At 33.5% G+C, this 13,934-nt stretch overlaps 1 protein-coding gene across 2 annotated transcripts in view; it reads right to left on the reverse strand.

Annotated features, from left to right (window-relative positions):
* Positions 1-13,934, reverse strand: part of LOC118186339 (ras-related protein Rab-32-like) — a 51,468-nt gene that overhangs the window by 7,329 nt on the left and 30,205 nt on the right. For both annotated transcript variants that reach the window (XM_035356425.2, XM_035356424.2), the window contains exons 8-9: positions 12,149-12,223; positions 6,771-6,879 (exon numbers count right to left, since the gene is read on the reverse strand). In XM_035356425.2, the coding sequence (XP_035212316.1) occupies positions 6,771-6,879; positions 12,149-12,223 (184 nt within the window). The remainder of the gene's footprint in view (positions 1-6,770; positions 6,880-12,148; positions 12,224-13,934) is intronic.

Consider the following 13,934-nt stretch of genomic DNA (forward strand, 5'->3'; position numbering starts at 1 on the left):
ATACACTGTAAATAAGGAACACATTGCAAATAAATAACAGTTATTACTTTCAATACAGGAATGATTCTGAACCAAAATTTACTTCAATTGAAAATACAATGATGCGAGATTTAGAATGTCTTTGCAGATCCTGTTGCTTTCACAAAGTACATATAAAATACATATTACAAAGTACATATAAAAACACTATTCTTTTGCGAAGCTTTATAAGTCTTCATCAAACTTAGTGCTATCTCTTGTTCTTTTTTATTCTCAACATAAAGATCTTTCATAGTTTTTGTACATCCAAACTGAAAACTAATATGGAGGAAATATTAAAAACCAATAAAAATAAATACATTGCATCTTTGAATGAAGCAACATTTGAAACTACACTTATATGTGTAGATGAAGTTGAAGGCCCATATGGAGCATTTACTCCATTAACTGTTGTCAGATTTATACTTCACAGAGGAGGTAACACATATAATATAGCAGTGTTTCACTTCTAATTTTTTGCCTTCAAACGGTGCAGGTGAGAACAAGATTTACAAATATTTAATACAGTAAAATTATAATTTAGGAAATCATGGATGTGGGAACAAATAGTGTTTATTTATGAAATTTCCTTTACGATCAAAAGTAGGAAACAATACACATAGAAGTATACAGTACAAAGTCCGTAATCTGGACGTCCATATCCGGAGTGATCTATAATCCGTTACGTCGAAAAAAATTAAATTTATCTTTATCGAAAAAAATTAAAAAAATTAAATTTATCATTTAACTATTTTAAAACTGACTAAACTGGCGCCATGACAGAAAAAAAAAAAAATCAAAACTAACTACTAAAAACTAAACTCAGTACATACATAATCAAAGCCTTTTAAATCTAAGACATCAAAGAAAGGTATACTCCCTGGTGTTTTGGTAAAAACTAAATTATTTGACAAAACAAAATTAGAAAATGCCCTTCCACAACCAAATCTTTTAACACACTATCTCTCACTAAATTAAAACTAATTTATATCTCCAACCTGAAAACACATAAATTTCAATACAAAAACTAGAGATAGCCTTAAACCCTTAACATTTCAAATACCACACAGAACTCTTTAAAACACCTGGGAAAGATGCAATCTCACAATTAAGAAGTCTACTCAACAAAATCAAAATAAATTCAGTAAACAGATCGTATATCACCAACACTAAAACTGACTTTTTCTACTACCGCAATATAATTACCCAGGTTCGGTTGAAAAACCATGTTTCCGTAAGGATGACATGGGTGACCTACAGTAGACCACAATTAATACACAAAAGAAACATACAATATTAAAGATAATAAACACATTTATTGAAAATTCCCACACATTATAATTTAAGATAGCTGGCCAGACTACCCCTACAAAATCTTTAAATGTTACTCATAGTTTTTTTTTTTTTTTTTTTTTTTTTTTTTTCATAACAATCTCAATTTGAACATTATTCTATTAACACAAAAATCATAGTGAAACATGTCACAGTTCTTAATCATTTTAAACAGGAAGACTGAAGAAGATTAAACTCATATAAAAGGCTAATTTAGAATAAATCATATTGAACATAGCACTTAAACATTAAAACAAAGATTCACTTCCTCCAATTAGTTCAATTAATTTCTGACTATTAAACATTAATAAAAAAATACCTTCTCAGCTAGAAATTTAGGAAAAATATTCAATTTTTATCTACTTAACATGACAGCTCTTGCTTTAGTATTAAACATTTCCAAATTTAAAAAGATTAATTGTCAAAATAAAGCACCAATGAAAATATAAAGTCACTCACGAAATCCACGTACCACCTTTGAGAGACTCAGGGAGCAGCCCGGATACAGTCACAAATCGCCAAAACAATAACTGCCAAATCTTCATCATTGTTTTCCGGAACCGGACCCTTTTCATAGTTCCAGCACTAACCTCTGTCAAGCAGCATTTTAGCTCAATCACCTTCCCGATTTCGAAGTTCCACTGAAGATAAGAGAAGGAGGTCGAAACTGGAGACAACAGACCATGACAAACTCGGGAGATGACGACTTTCCAATTTTCCCCAAGAAAAATAGAACTCCAGCACGAGCAGTTCAGACTCTTACACAATTGGGGAAAATATCAGTGACGAAATCAAAATTATTAGGCCGCAGAACAGGAATTGCCGCCGACAACATGACGAGCATCTGCACTATCCCGGACACTCCGTAACCAGAAATCTCGGAGATAAACAGCTTAACTGTAACCCGCGGTCGACCCCCGAAGAACCGCCGCGTTTTTCCTCCGCTCCATCCCAGCACCTCACTGAACGTGGCCGGCCCCGAAGGGGCCGCCATCAAAGAAACAAACCCGCTAAGGCTCCAAAAAAAATCTGCTCAGTCTTCTCTAAAAATCTCTTTTTCAGTCCAAAAAGCCTTCTCCTGCCTCCCATGCAACGGCTTAAGAAACCTCGGTTGACACTCACAAAGAAACGCCTCAAAATCACTATTGGCTCATACAACACTAAAATTAAAAATTTAACCAATCTTAAGGAAACTTGGACTCCCTTTCGCCAACTAGAAGAAAAGTAATAAATCACCTCTAATATTCTCAGAAATATGGAACTTTCTACAAGATGACAGACCCTTTCTTTCCCACGTAACAGAAGAATGTTTCCAACCTATAACTCTGTCAAAAATATCGCTGTCCCTTAGAACTATTCGCCTCTGAACGAGCAAAACACGTGTTTTCAACCCCCGCGAAAAGAGGAAAATGCAGCTGGACAGTGACCTCTAACCTCCAAAGAAGCCGACTCGTGAGAAACGGAAATACACCCGCGCCCTTTTAACTGTAACACATATGCTGCCAAACTTAAGGGAGCTTTGCCGTAAAGTTTAACAATATTAAATATTATACATTGATTTAAAATCAGAACAATAAAAATTCATTAATCACAGTAAAATAATTTAATAGCTAAGAGTGCATTATGCACAGTAAAATAACATGCAATAATAATACACAACAAAAAATACATAAGAATTTTCCATAACAAATCCGGACCTCAAAGCCACAAATTTTACACATGCGTGTAAAGAATGCACATACATTAATCATGTGCGTAATGTATGCTTTACGCATGCGCGCATTGAAAGAAATGTTTAATAAAATAAACAAATAAATATCAAGCTTTTTTTGTAAAATTTGATACCCTTTAGATCATAATTGCTCTTTATTTCACAAATTACAGTTTCATATATTTAACTGTATAGTTTCTGCATGCCATCTTACCAGATTTAAATTGATGATGTATAATCTGGAAAAACCCCTAATACGGAATGGCCGAAGTCCCGATTACGGACTTTGTACTGTATTACTGTGGAATGATAGTTCTAAATTCCACTGCTAATATGAGCAACTTGTAGAAAATGCAATATATAGGAGCAACGTCCTAAAAGTTAACAAGAATTTACAGAGGTACGAATAAACACTCTCAAATAATAACTGCATGAAGGGCCCACATTTCATTAAAATCGTACATTATTTGGTAAAACTTTTTGAAGAAACTGGTTACACAGCATACTGCAAGAAGTGTTACCTATAATTTGGATGTACAGTAAACCATAGTCCTCAAGTTCTAAGCTCTGTTCTCTGGATGTTTTCTAATTGATTCTAGCTCCTCCAGATATTGCAATTCGGAAACGAGCAAAAGCATGTTGATTTTGCGAACTTTTTCCTTGTCCATAGCAGCCACAGCAACTGTGGATACTACGGACAGATGACGTACATTCCGTCTTCACTAAGAACATACACTCCAAAAACTCCTATCACTGGGCTAGTGAAAATCTTCACAATGTGGCACTAGTATCTTTACATGAAGCTAAAGTGACTATGTTGTGCGGCTCCACTGGCACATTCACTCTGTCTTCAGTACTTCTTCAAAGAAATTACTTCCACAGGTACGAAAATGTGCTCCATGAAAAGTGTTCAATATACAACAAAATTACTGAATTAAATAATTCCAGAACTACAGTAGCAAAATTTGTTAATAACATTGTGTGGATGTAAGCCGATACTTCTCCACATGTTGCCATGTGCTTGGCATGTGTTACAACAGAACTCTGGGGATAGAGTCATCTTCCATAACTTTGTAGTTTTGGGCCCACCATTATTCCCATGACCTTCCTACATTCAGGTTCTGGGGTTATTTAAAATCTACGGTGTACACATCAAATCCACAAGATCTGTCAGAATTAGAAGATAGCATAAAATGCGAGGTTATACAGATTCCTCCTGTGATTTTACGTTTGTCATTGTTGCCAACAATATCCCACATGAAATGTATTATCTTCTGTGAAGGCAGACATGTTGAAAACTGGCAATTCCAATAAAAGTTTTTCTCCTCTCTTCTCTTGTGCTGTCATTGGTTCTTTACAATGCTCTCATTTGCAAATGTTTTACAATATCTGTCATACGTGTATCATTCCAACGTCATTTATGTTTTTCAATGCGTTGATAAATTTTTGCAGGAAAAAATATGCAGTACCATTTAAAAATTTTTATTTTTTTAAATTTATTTATTTTTTTTACTGTCACTGTAACTAGGAAAGGTTATAGTTTTTAAACTATTACAATCTCGATTACATACCTTCAAATAACAATAACTGATATTTCATTTCATTTGGTTGAGCGAATAGGTTTATATATCAAGTTAAAAAAACTTGGTATATCAATACTTTAAAAAAAAAAAAAAAAAAAAAAAAAATTTCATTTTGGAAATATGTTACAGAATAAGTACAGTAAATTCATTTTATGACAACCATCTATTTTCAAACATTGTTTATGCTTTAAAGAAGTAAGTTGCTTCATTAAATCAATTTTATGGGCCTTCATTGCACATATATGTCAATTTCTAAATAAGCTTTTGTGGTGGTGATTTTATTCTTTCTAGTTAATTCTCAAACATGGATAATTTACGCTAAGCATTTTAAAAAGTGATGCTGTATTTATTAATGCTACTCATAATTTACAAACATTCTGTACAATACACATATAATTACAGTACTACATATAATTTGATTTGAATTCTGAAATCCTGCTATTAGATCACAAATATTACACAGTGTTCAACAGAGCACATGAAAATACCAACTAATTGTGCTAGTACTAATGCACATGCACTCATGGGCAACGATCACAGAATTGGAAATTTCCAACTTAACTACTACTGCTAGTATTGAGTGCACATGCACTCGAGGGCTACAATTGCAAGATTGCCAGTTAACTTTTATTTAGGCCTAAATAAATTAATTTCAATATATACATTATGTTAACAAAAGTGAATTTATGATGTATTACAATTTTTTTTTAAATAGAAAAAAAAAAAAAAAAAAAAAGAAGCACAAAATAATAGAGTAAGAGAATTTTTAACAAAAAGAGCACACTGAAATAATGGAGAAAAAAATTTGCAAAATTATACAGAAATAAATTTTAGTAGCATAAAAAAAAATCAGTATTATTGCTTCTATCTATAATTCGTTTAATGCAATCAACAACTGAAGATTTGTTTCTCTCACCTATTTCTATAACTGTAGCAATCATTTTTATATTTGTTCATGAATATTTCTTACTGATTTTTGCAATCAAGAAACAAAAGTAAAACCACAGGACACAATCACTAGTGATTCTGCAGGACCACAGGTTTGATCATGACATTTTCAGATACCTTTATTTCTAAATGTACACAGAGGGACTGCTTTTTAAAAACGATTTTTTTTAAATGAGTAATTAAACGAAAAAGGTAAACGATTTTTAATGCAGGAACTAGCATTTTGAAGTAAAAACAAAATATAAAGGGGAAAAAAAGAGAGAGAGAGAGAGAGAGAAATTTTAGAAAAAAGAGAAAGTCAAGAGAATTAAAATAAATATTGGTATAAATCGGCTGTAAATCGGGTAGACGGGAATGTGGTCAGAAATCATGAGTCTTCCATCTAAAGTGAGAAAATGGCAGATCTGCATCAATCATTGTGGACCATGAAAGTAACAGAATTTTTTGTAGCATATTGCAGGCAAAAAAGATATTTAAACTAATTTCCATACAAGTTAGAAACTTATAAAATTCTCAAAAACAAAAAAAGAACATTAGAAATGCAGAAATTTTCGATCTTTTTCTTAGTAGGTAACAAAACTATACATATTTTACACAATAGTGTTGTTTTCACTTTGTACTGGATACATTACTATAGAGGTAATGGAAATATATACTAAGGAATAATTTCCCTTGCTTATTTCTTTAGCATTAAACCAAACATTATCATTCTTGTATATTTCACTTGATTTCATTTATTTCTGCAAAGATATGTACAGATGTATAGCTGAGAATGATATATTTTGTAAAGATATTTTTAGTACTTAAAATGAAAATAATTTTCAATTTAAAATTAAGCAAAAAAAGCAGTTTTGGTTTGGAGTAGAATTTGAATTTCAAGATCACTCTTCAAGGACTTTATCAATTTCAAGGGTGCTCATCTTCAGAGCAAATTTTCACCTAAATAAAAATTTTATATTTTCATATGCCTCTTTCCTGTGACAATTTGCTATTTTCATAGCAGGCAACATTCAGCACTGCACAATTGTCAATTGCATTTTGACTTTTGCTGCTTTCTAAGCCAAAATACAGACATTTGATAGGTTCATATATTTATATCCTGATAAAATAGCATACATGACAACTCAATAACTAATTTTATTACAATTCAGATGTAAAAAATCAATATAGTTACTCACCAATATGTATATTTTCTTTAGCAGATGTGAAAAACCACGCCAATATGTTATTTTGCTTGCAAAATTGAGTAAGATAATCACACTGTATGGTAACTCCACGTATATCACACTAGAATAAAAAATATATTGTTAAACAACAAAAACTGTTTAATCTAGGAGAAATAAAAGCAAAACTTCACATAATAAAACTCTAGAATCTATCAGCTACAACTTTAGAAACTTGCATATTATTCCAATGATAGCGAAAGTTGACTACCATGAAATTTGACAGAGATCTTGTCAAAGTTGCACCATTCATTCCTGGAAGCATTCTAAAGGAACTGAAAGCTCTTTATTTCATAAACAATCAATATTCCAGTTGCTTCATTTTTGCACTTACTTTATTTGCAAGTAATAAACCAGGTAACGGCATTCCATTTGGAGTAGCTACTTTTTCTTTGATGTTCTTTTTTTTTTTTTCCTTTTCCAAAATGCTTTTGTCAGTTTCTATTATTTTGTTAGGCCCTGATTCTAATGTAAGCTCTATTTAGAATACGTTGAATACAAGCTTTCTGCAGGCAATTGTTCCAATCTACTACTGTTTTGTTGGCCATATTTAGCCGACTAGATTGAGTCCATTAGTACACGGTATTTTGATGGTAGGATCCCATAATTTTGAAAGCAAGCCATCCCTCGCTGTTCTGTAGAAGGCAGGTCTCAAATTTTAATAATTTCTATTTTCGAAACGCAAGAATAAATACAGCAGTAATAGTTTACATCCTTGTTCCTCAAGTGCAAATGTTATGAGCGGGTTGTTATGTCATGCTTATCTATGATTAGCACTAAATCGTGCTGCCTCTCAACAGTTTCCTAGTCCACAGGATAATATAATAAGTACCCAACTTGATAATCAAACTGCAATAGATATGTCAATTAAAATTCAAACTGTATCACAAAATTTTAAAATAAATGTCTTATGAACAGATTAAAACATTTTTAATTACTTGGAAATTATACATTAATAGATAATAGCCTTTAAATAATTCTGAATGAAAATTAGGAATTTTTTTCCCCCATTTTTTTGGGGGCGGACATCTGCTGTTGAACTCGATTAGCTTAGTCACTATTATATTTCAGAGAGTAAAATTCAATATTTCAGTTACGAGTGTAGTTTCCTTGATGAGAAATTCCTAAGCAATTGAACTTGTTAAAATTAATTACACAACTATCATAGCTTAATACCACTCCCACTGATTTGTTTGTGCAGCATTCCATAAAGACAGCACATGCACAAAATCTCAATTAGCATGAAAGTTTAATGAGGCAGGTTTCTCAGAAATCATGAACACAGTATCAGAAAAGAAACCACAAACTAAATGGTCAGATATGACTTACAGACCTGATATTTTGATAGCAATAAAAGAAAAACAAAATGAAAGTTGATTAATAAATGATTATATATGCCAAGCTTTTGATTAAAGCATTAAAAGTTTGTAGAAAATATGTTAGTTAACAACAAGGTACAAATAATTATTCAGTACACATACTTGCCAACCTATGACACTCATAAATCAGGAGTTTTCTTTTAAAATCGGGAGGTTTTTCTCAGAAACGGAAGGGATTTTTTTAAATAAATGTATATATTTTTTTACTAATGAATTAATTTTAAATAGTTACTAATTAATATCTGAAAGTTAAGTTTCTAATTCTTAAATGAAAACAGTATAAAAATACTTGTAAAAAACACTTTTTTGATTTGTATTTTTTAACAAAAATATAATATTCACTTAAATCAGTTTTCGTACAAATGCTAATAACAGTGGCAGATTTTGTTTAAAAACAAAACTTCATAATTTTGTTAGCAGCAATCTCCATGTAGGCCTGCTTTTGCTAATTCAAGTTTATCTAATGTGCCATTACTAATGTAAGATCTAAATTTAGTCCTTGTTTTCGCAAAAATACTGAAAATCCTCCCACACTTTGCATTACTCTAGTGAATTGTCAGAAGGGCCAAAATTATTCTACACAGTTCACTATACTTTAAAATTTCATTAATGCCTTTAATTGTTTTTAATTAAACTCCATTGGTTACCAATCCTAGATGGTTTTATAACTTTATCCAAATTTTTTAATTGTAAACTGCAAAATTGCGACTGCAATTTATCAGTTGCAACATCAAAATCATGTTTCAGGAAAAAGTAATGAAGTAAAACTGGAAATCTATTCAAAAAGTATCTTATATCTATTGGGAGACATTTTTCTAAATAAAGCTGCAAAGGCAGAGAACAGCAATCTGTATTAAAAATCATTTGGTCCTCCCCCACACACATACACACCCCCCCAAAAAAATTTTCAGACAACACTCAATTTGTCCTTATGCTTTTGTATAAGCACGTTTCAGAACATCGGCCCTTTACCGTGCGAAATCGAAAAATCGCAAAGGTATTACATTTCCTTGAAGTAGGAAAGTCATCTGTGTACAATTTTTGAAAAGTACATGAGTATTTTTAAATTTTTGCAAACATAACTAAAAAAAAAAATCGTAATTTTCTTAAACTATTTCTTGAAAGCAAGTGCACCATCACCACTCAGCGACAAGATGAACGAAATATCTGATCTTGCTTTGTGCTCATTTTCTAATATATGCCAGATGATAGATAGTAGCACTCGATGCTGATTGGAGAACTGGTACACGACGTTTTCGAACAAACGTGGTCTCACTCACGAAGCAAAAACGCAAAATAATTTCTCACTGATGAAATGACTTCGGTTTTCTTTTAGATTTAATCTGGAGAAAAAACAAGTGACGCCCCCAAATCACTTTTCTGGTGCAAAAAATTAAATACACTGCTCGACATTGAAAATGCAACACTAGGAAGGAGTGGTCAGAAAGTGATGAAATTTGGAAAAAAGACAGAGACAGCAAGCAGCAATAAGTGATCTTTATTTCAAAATGATAGTCAAAATACCGAGGAAGAATGGCATCGGCTCAGTAGGATGTAGGACCACCGCGGACAGCGATGCATGAAGAAACACATCTACGCATACAGTCAATAAGAGTGCGGATGGTGTCCTGAGGGATGGCTCTTCATTCCTTTTCAACCATTTGCCACAGTTCGTCTTCTGAACGAGGGCAGGGGCAGAGTCTGCAAAAGGCCTCCAATCACATCCCACACATATTCGATTGGTGACAGGTCAGGAGAGTTCGGTGGCCAGGGAAGCATCTGTATACCTTGCAGAGCATGTTGGCAGATGCGAACACTGTGTGGTCGGACATTATCCTGCTGAAAAATTGCATTAGGCAGCCCCTGAAGGTAGGGGATTGCCACCGGTTGTAGTACATAATCCAAGTATCGGTGGGCCATCATAGTGCCCTGAATATGAACTAGAGGTGACTTGGAATCGTAGGCAATAGTGCCCCAAACCATTATGCGACGTTGCCGCGCGGTGGGGCATTCCACAGTTACTGCAGGATTACATCTGTCTCCATGTCGATGCCACACACGTGTGGGGCAACTGTCACTGTATAAACAGAAGCGTGACTCATCTGAGAACACAATGTTTTGCCATTCTGTCATTCACATCGCTCCAGTCCGGCACCATATTCCAAATGTTGCTGTCTATGCTTTGGGAATAATCTAGTCTTCTTAACGGACACCGTGAATGCAGGCCACATTCAACCAATCAACGGGAAATGGTTCTGGTCGACACGGGAACATTCAGGGTATCTTGGACATGCTGCACAGAATCGCGGTACAGTTGACCTTGCGGGACCTCCACAGCTTGTCAGGGATGCGTTGATCCATGCGTGCTGACGTCACTCTGGCTGAAACTCCACCCCTCCTTCTTCCCACATTTCCTTGTTCCAACCTATGTTCGCCATAGCCGATGCACCGTGTTCGCATCCATGTGGGTATCAACTGTGATTTGATGTAAGGACCAACTCGCCCTTCTCAGTCCAATCACCACACTCCTCATAAAATCGTCTATCTGCTGGAAGTGCCTTAGTTGACGCTGGCCTGGCATTCTCTTCTATTACATGTATCCTCCGGGACAAAAACAAATTTCTTCGATAATCCGTCTGGCAGAAATAATGACATGAATATTGCCCATTCTGCACATTCCTTCCTTTATATCTTACTTCACGTGCGTCGGAGAGCTGCACATTTCACATCATTAGCATAACTCAGTGACGTGCGTCTACTCTAAAATTTGCATAAATTTCTGATTACTCCTTCTTGGTGTTGCATTTTCAATGTCGAGCAGTGTATAAGAAAAATCGGGAGAAATATGTCGCAAATCGTGTTGGCGGGAGAACGGTCAGAAATCGGGAGTCTCCCGCCTAAATAGGAAATAGGGAGAGTTGTCAACTCTGAGTAGATATTAAGAGTTTTCTCTAATGGATTTCTTCACCAGATGTGTGACATCTTGATTGCATCTGTTCTGAATGCACCAACACAGTGCGAAGCACTTTGCTCAGCGGATTATCATTAAAAAGTAAATTAACCACCTCAAACAATAAAGTAGTTAATAGTTGACATCTGTACTTTAAGTAATACATGTTGTAAAAAGCATGTTTTTTTAAAGCTTTGTTTCCAAATGTAGCTAATTCTGTGCTTGTACGTATATTATCTTTAGGTTGCATTAGCAAGAATATATTCGATATTTTAATCTTGTGAATGTTTTTCATTTCTCTTTTATCTGATTTGAAATATTTTCAAAAATTATGCAATTAAATAAGCATATTAAAGAAAGGTAATGTTCTGTTAACAGTACCGGATTCAGAAATGTATGCATATATATACGTATGTACAAATGCATACGTGTGTAAACATATACACATACATGCACACATAAATACATTTCTGAATATGACCCCGATAACAGACTACCAAAACAAAAAATTTTAAATTTAAGTCATTTTATGTGAAGCAATATAATTTTAAGCATACCTATACTAGAAAAAATTAACTTCTTTAACATTAGTGATTTCTCTGACAGATTATTTAGCTAGAATAATGATATGCTTGACTATTCTTTTAAAAGAAAATAGAAGCATGAAGTTAAAAGCAGTAGATATTCTAAAAAGCTATTTTAAACCATTGTGAAAACCCAGAATCTTTAATTTAAAAACTATTCATGTAAGGTTTAAATAAATAAATCTGAAATTAGGAATATGAAATTTCCTGAACCTAAATTTCTATTCAAATAATTATGTAATCTTGGCTATGTTATATGAAATAAAATATTAAATAGACATGCGAAATCTAAAATTAAAAAAAAAAAAAAAAAAAGAAAATAAAAAAAAGAAAAAAAAAGAAATTAATTAGGCCTAATAGTGCTAGGGAAATTTATTCATATTAATTGGAAAATATGAATTACTAAATTTAATGACTTACTTTATTTGCAAGTAATATAACAGGTAATGGCATTCCATTTGGAGTAGCTACTTTTTCTTTGATGTCTTTATGCCACTGAAAAATAAAATGTGATAAAACTATAAAATACCGATTAATTCTTTATCTACGAAAAATAACGTTTGTTCCCAAAAAGTATTTTCATAAAATGCCATAATTCTAATTAAATTTATTAACTATGAAAAAATGGCTCTTTACAGCATTGTTTAGCATCAGATTAAATACTAATATTAGGCACATTATACAATTAAACTTAAGCACAAGTAAACTCAAAATTAAAATATTGAGAATTGTTATAATGACTAAATCTAAAAGTGACAGAATTAAACAAAACTACTATTAATTAATTATAACAGTCTTCTCTTAAGAAGACTACTCTCTGATCTGAGTAGGCCGACTTGAATGGATATTTTACAGAATCGCGGTACAGTTGACCTTGCGGGACCTCCACAGCTTGTCAGGGATGCGTTGATCCATGCGTGCTGACGTCACTCTGGCTGAAACTCCACCCCTCCTTCTTCCCACATTTCCTTGTTCCAACCTATGTTCGCCATAGCCGATGCACCGTGTTCGCATCCATGTGGGTATCAACTGTGATTTGACGTAAGGACCAACTCGCCCTTCTCAGTCCAATCACCACACTCCTCATAAAATCGTCTATCTGCTGGAAGTGCCTTAGTTGACGCTGGCCTGGCATTCTCTTCTATTACATGTATCCTCCGGGACAAAAACAAATTTCTTCGATAATCCGTCTGGCAGAAATAATGACATGAATATTGCCCATTCTGCACATTCCTTCCTTTATATCTTACTTCACGTGCGTCGGAGAGCTGCACATTTCACATCATTAGCATAACTCAGTGACGTGCGTCTACTCTAAAATTTGCATAAATTTCTGATTACTCCTTCTTGGTGTTGCATTTTCAATGTCGAGCAGTGTATAAGAAAAATCGGGAGAAATATGTCGCAAATCGTGTTGGCGGGAGAACGGTCAGAAATCGGGAGTCTCCCGCCTAAATAGGAAATAGGGAGAGTTGTCAACTCTGAGTAGATATTAAGAGTTTTCTCTAATGGATTTCTTCACCAAGGTGTGTTAAGTTTTTTAAATCACTAATTAAAAATTTAGCACAAGAATTCTGTACGTTATGAATAAATGAATTGGAATGATAAGCCTATTCATTTTGATGATTCCAATTTATTCATTTATTTATGATTCCAATCCATAAATGAATTGGGGAAAAAATTATACACTTCAGAAGAGAAAAGAGAGAATCTTTCAATTAGTGCACAAGGTCTTTATATGGCATTAGATCATTTGGTTACACCATTTTATGGAGTTCATTTCAAATGTAAGATTTTATGTCTAACATTTGAAAGATATCTTTAACTCTAGGAGATGAAAGCCATTTCCTATTTATCCGGTTTGCATTTTGAACGTCTAATCCGTTTGAATCCAACGTCTGTTTTGAATAGCAGGCTCCAAGTTAGTTCAAAGAAATTGTCTCTTAGGTGAGCCCATCAGTGATATTTATAAGTTTTATATTTTTGACATCATGTTATATTAGCATTTCCTGCAGCAAGGTATAGGACTTCGGTGGAGTCAGGATGGTTTAAAAAATATGGCATGATAAGGAAGAACTGGCAGCATTTGTATTGAAAATTGTGAAAACTGTGAAAAATTAAAAAGAAAGTCAGATAGTGAAGTCATACAATTCATTATGTTGAGGTTGCTAATGCAAATACTGGACTTTGTCTAATTGTGAAATCC

Source organism: Stegodyphus dumicola, chromosome 8 (genome assembly GCF_044657685.1).
Source record: "Stegodyphus dumicola isolate Sdum_Otavi_A_Nest chromosome 8, ASM4465768v1".
Classification (NCBI taxonomy): domain Eukaryota; kingdom Metazoa; phylum Arthropoda; class Arachnida; order Araneae; family Eresidae; genus Stegodyphus; species Stegodyphus dumicola.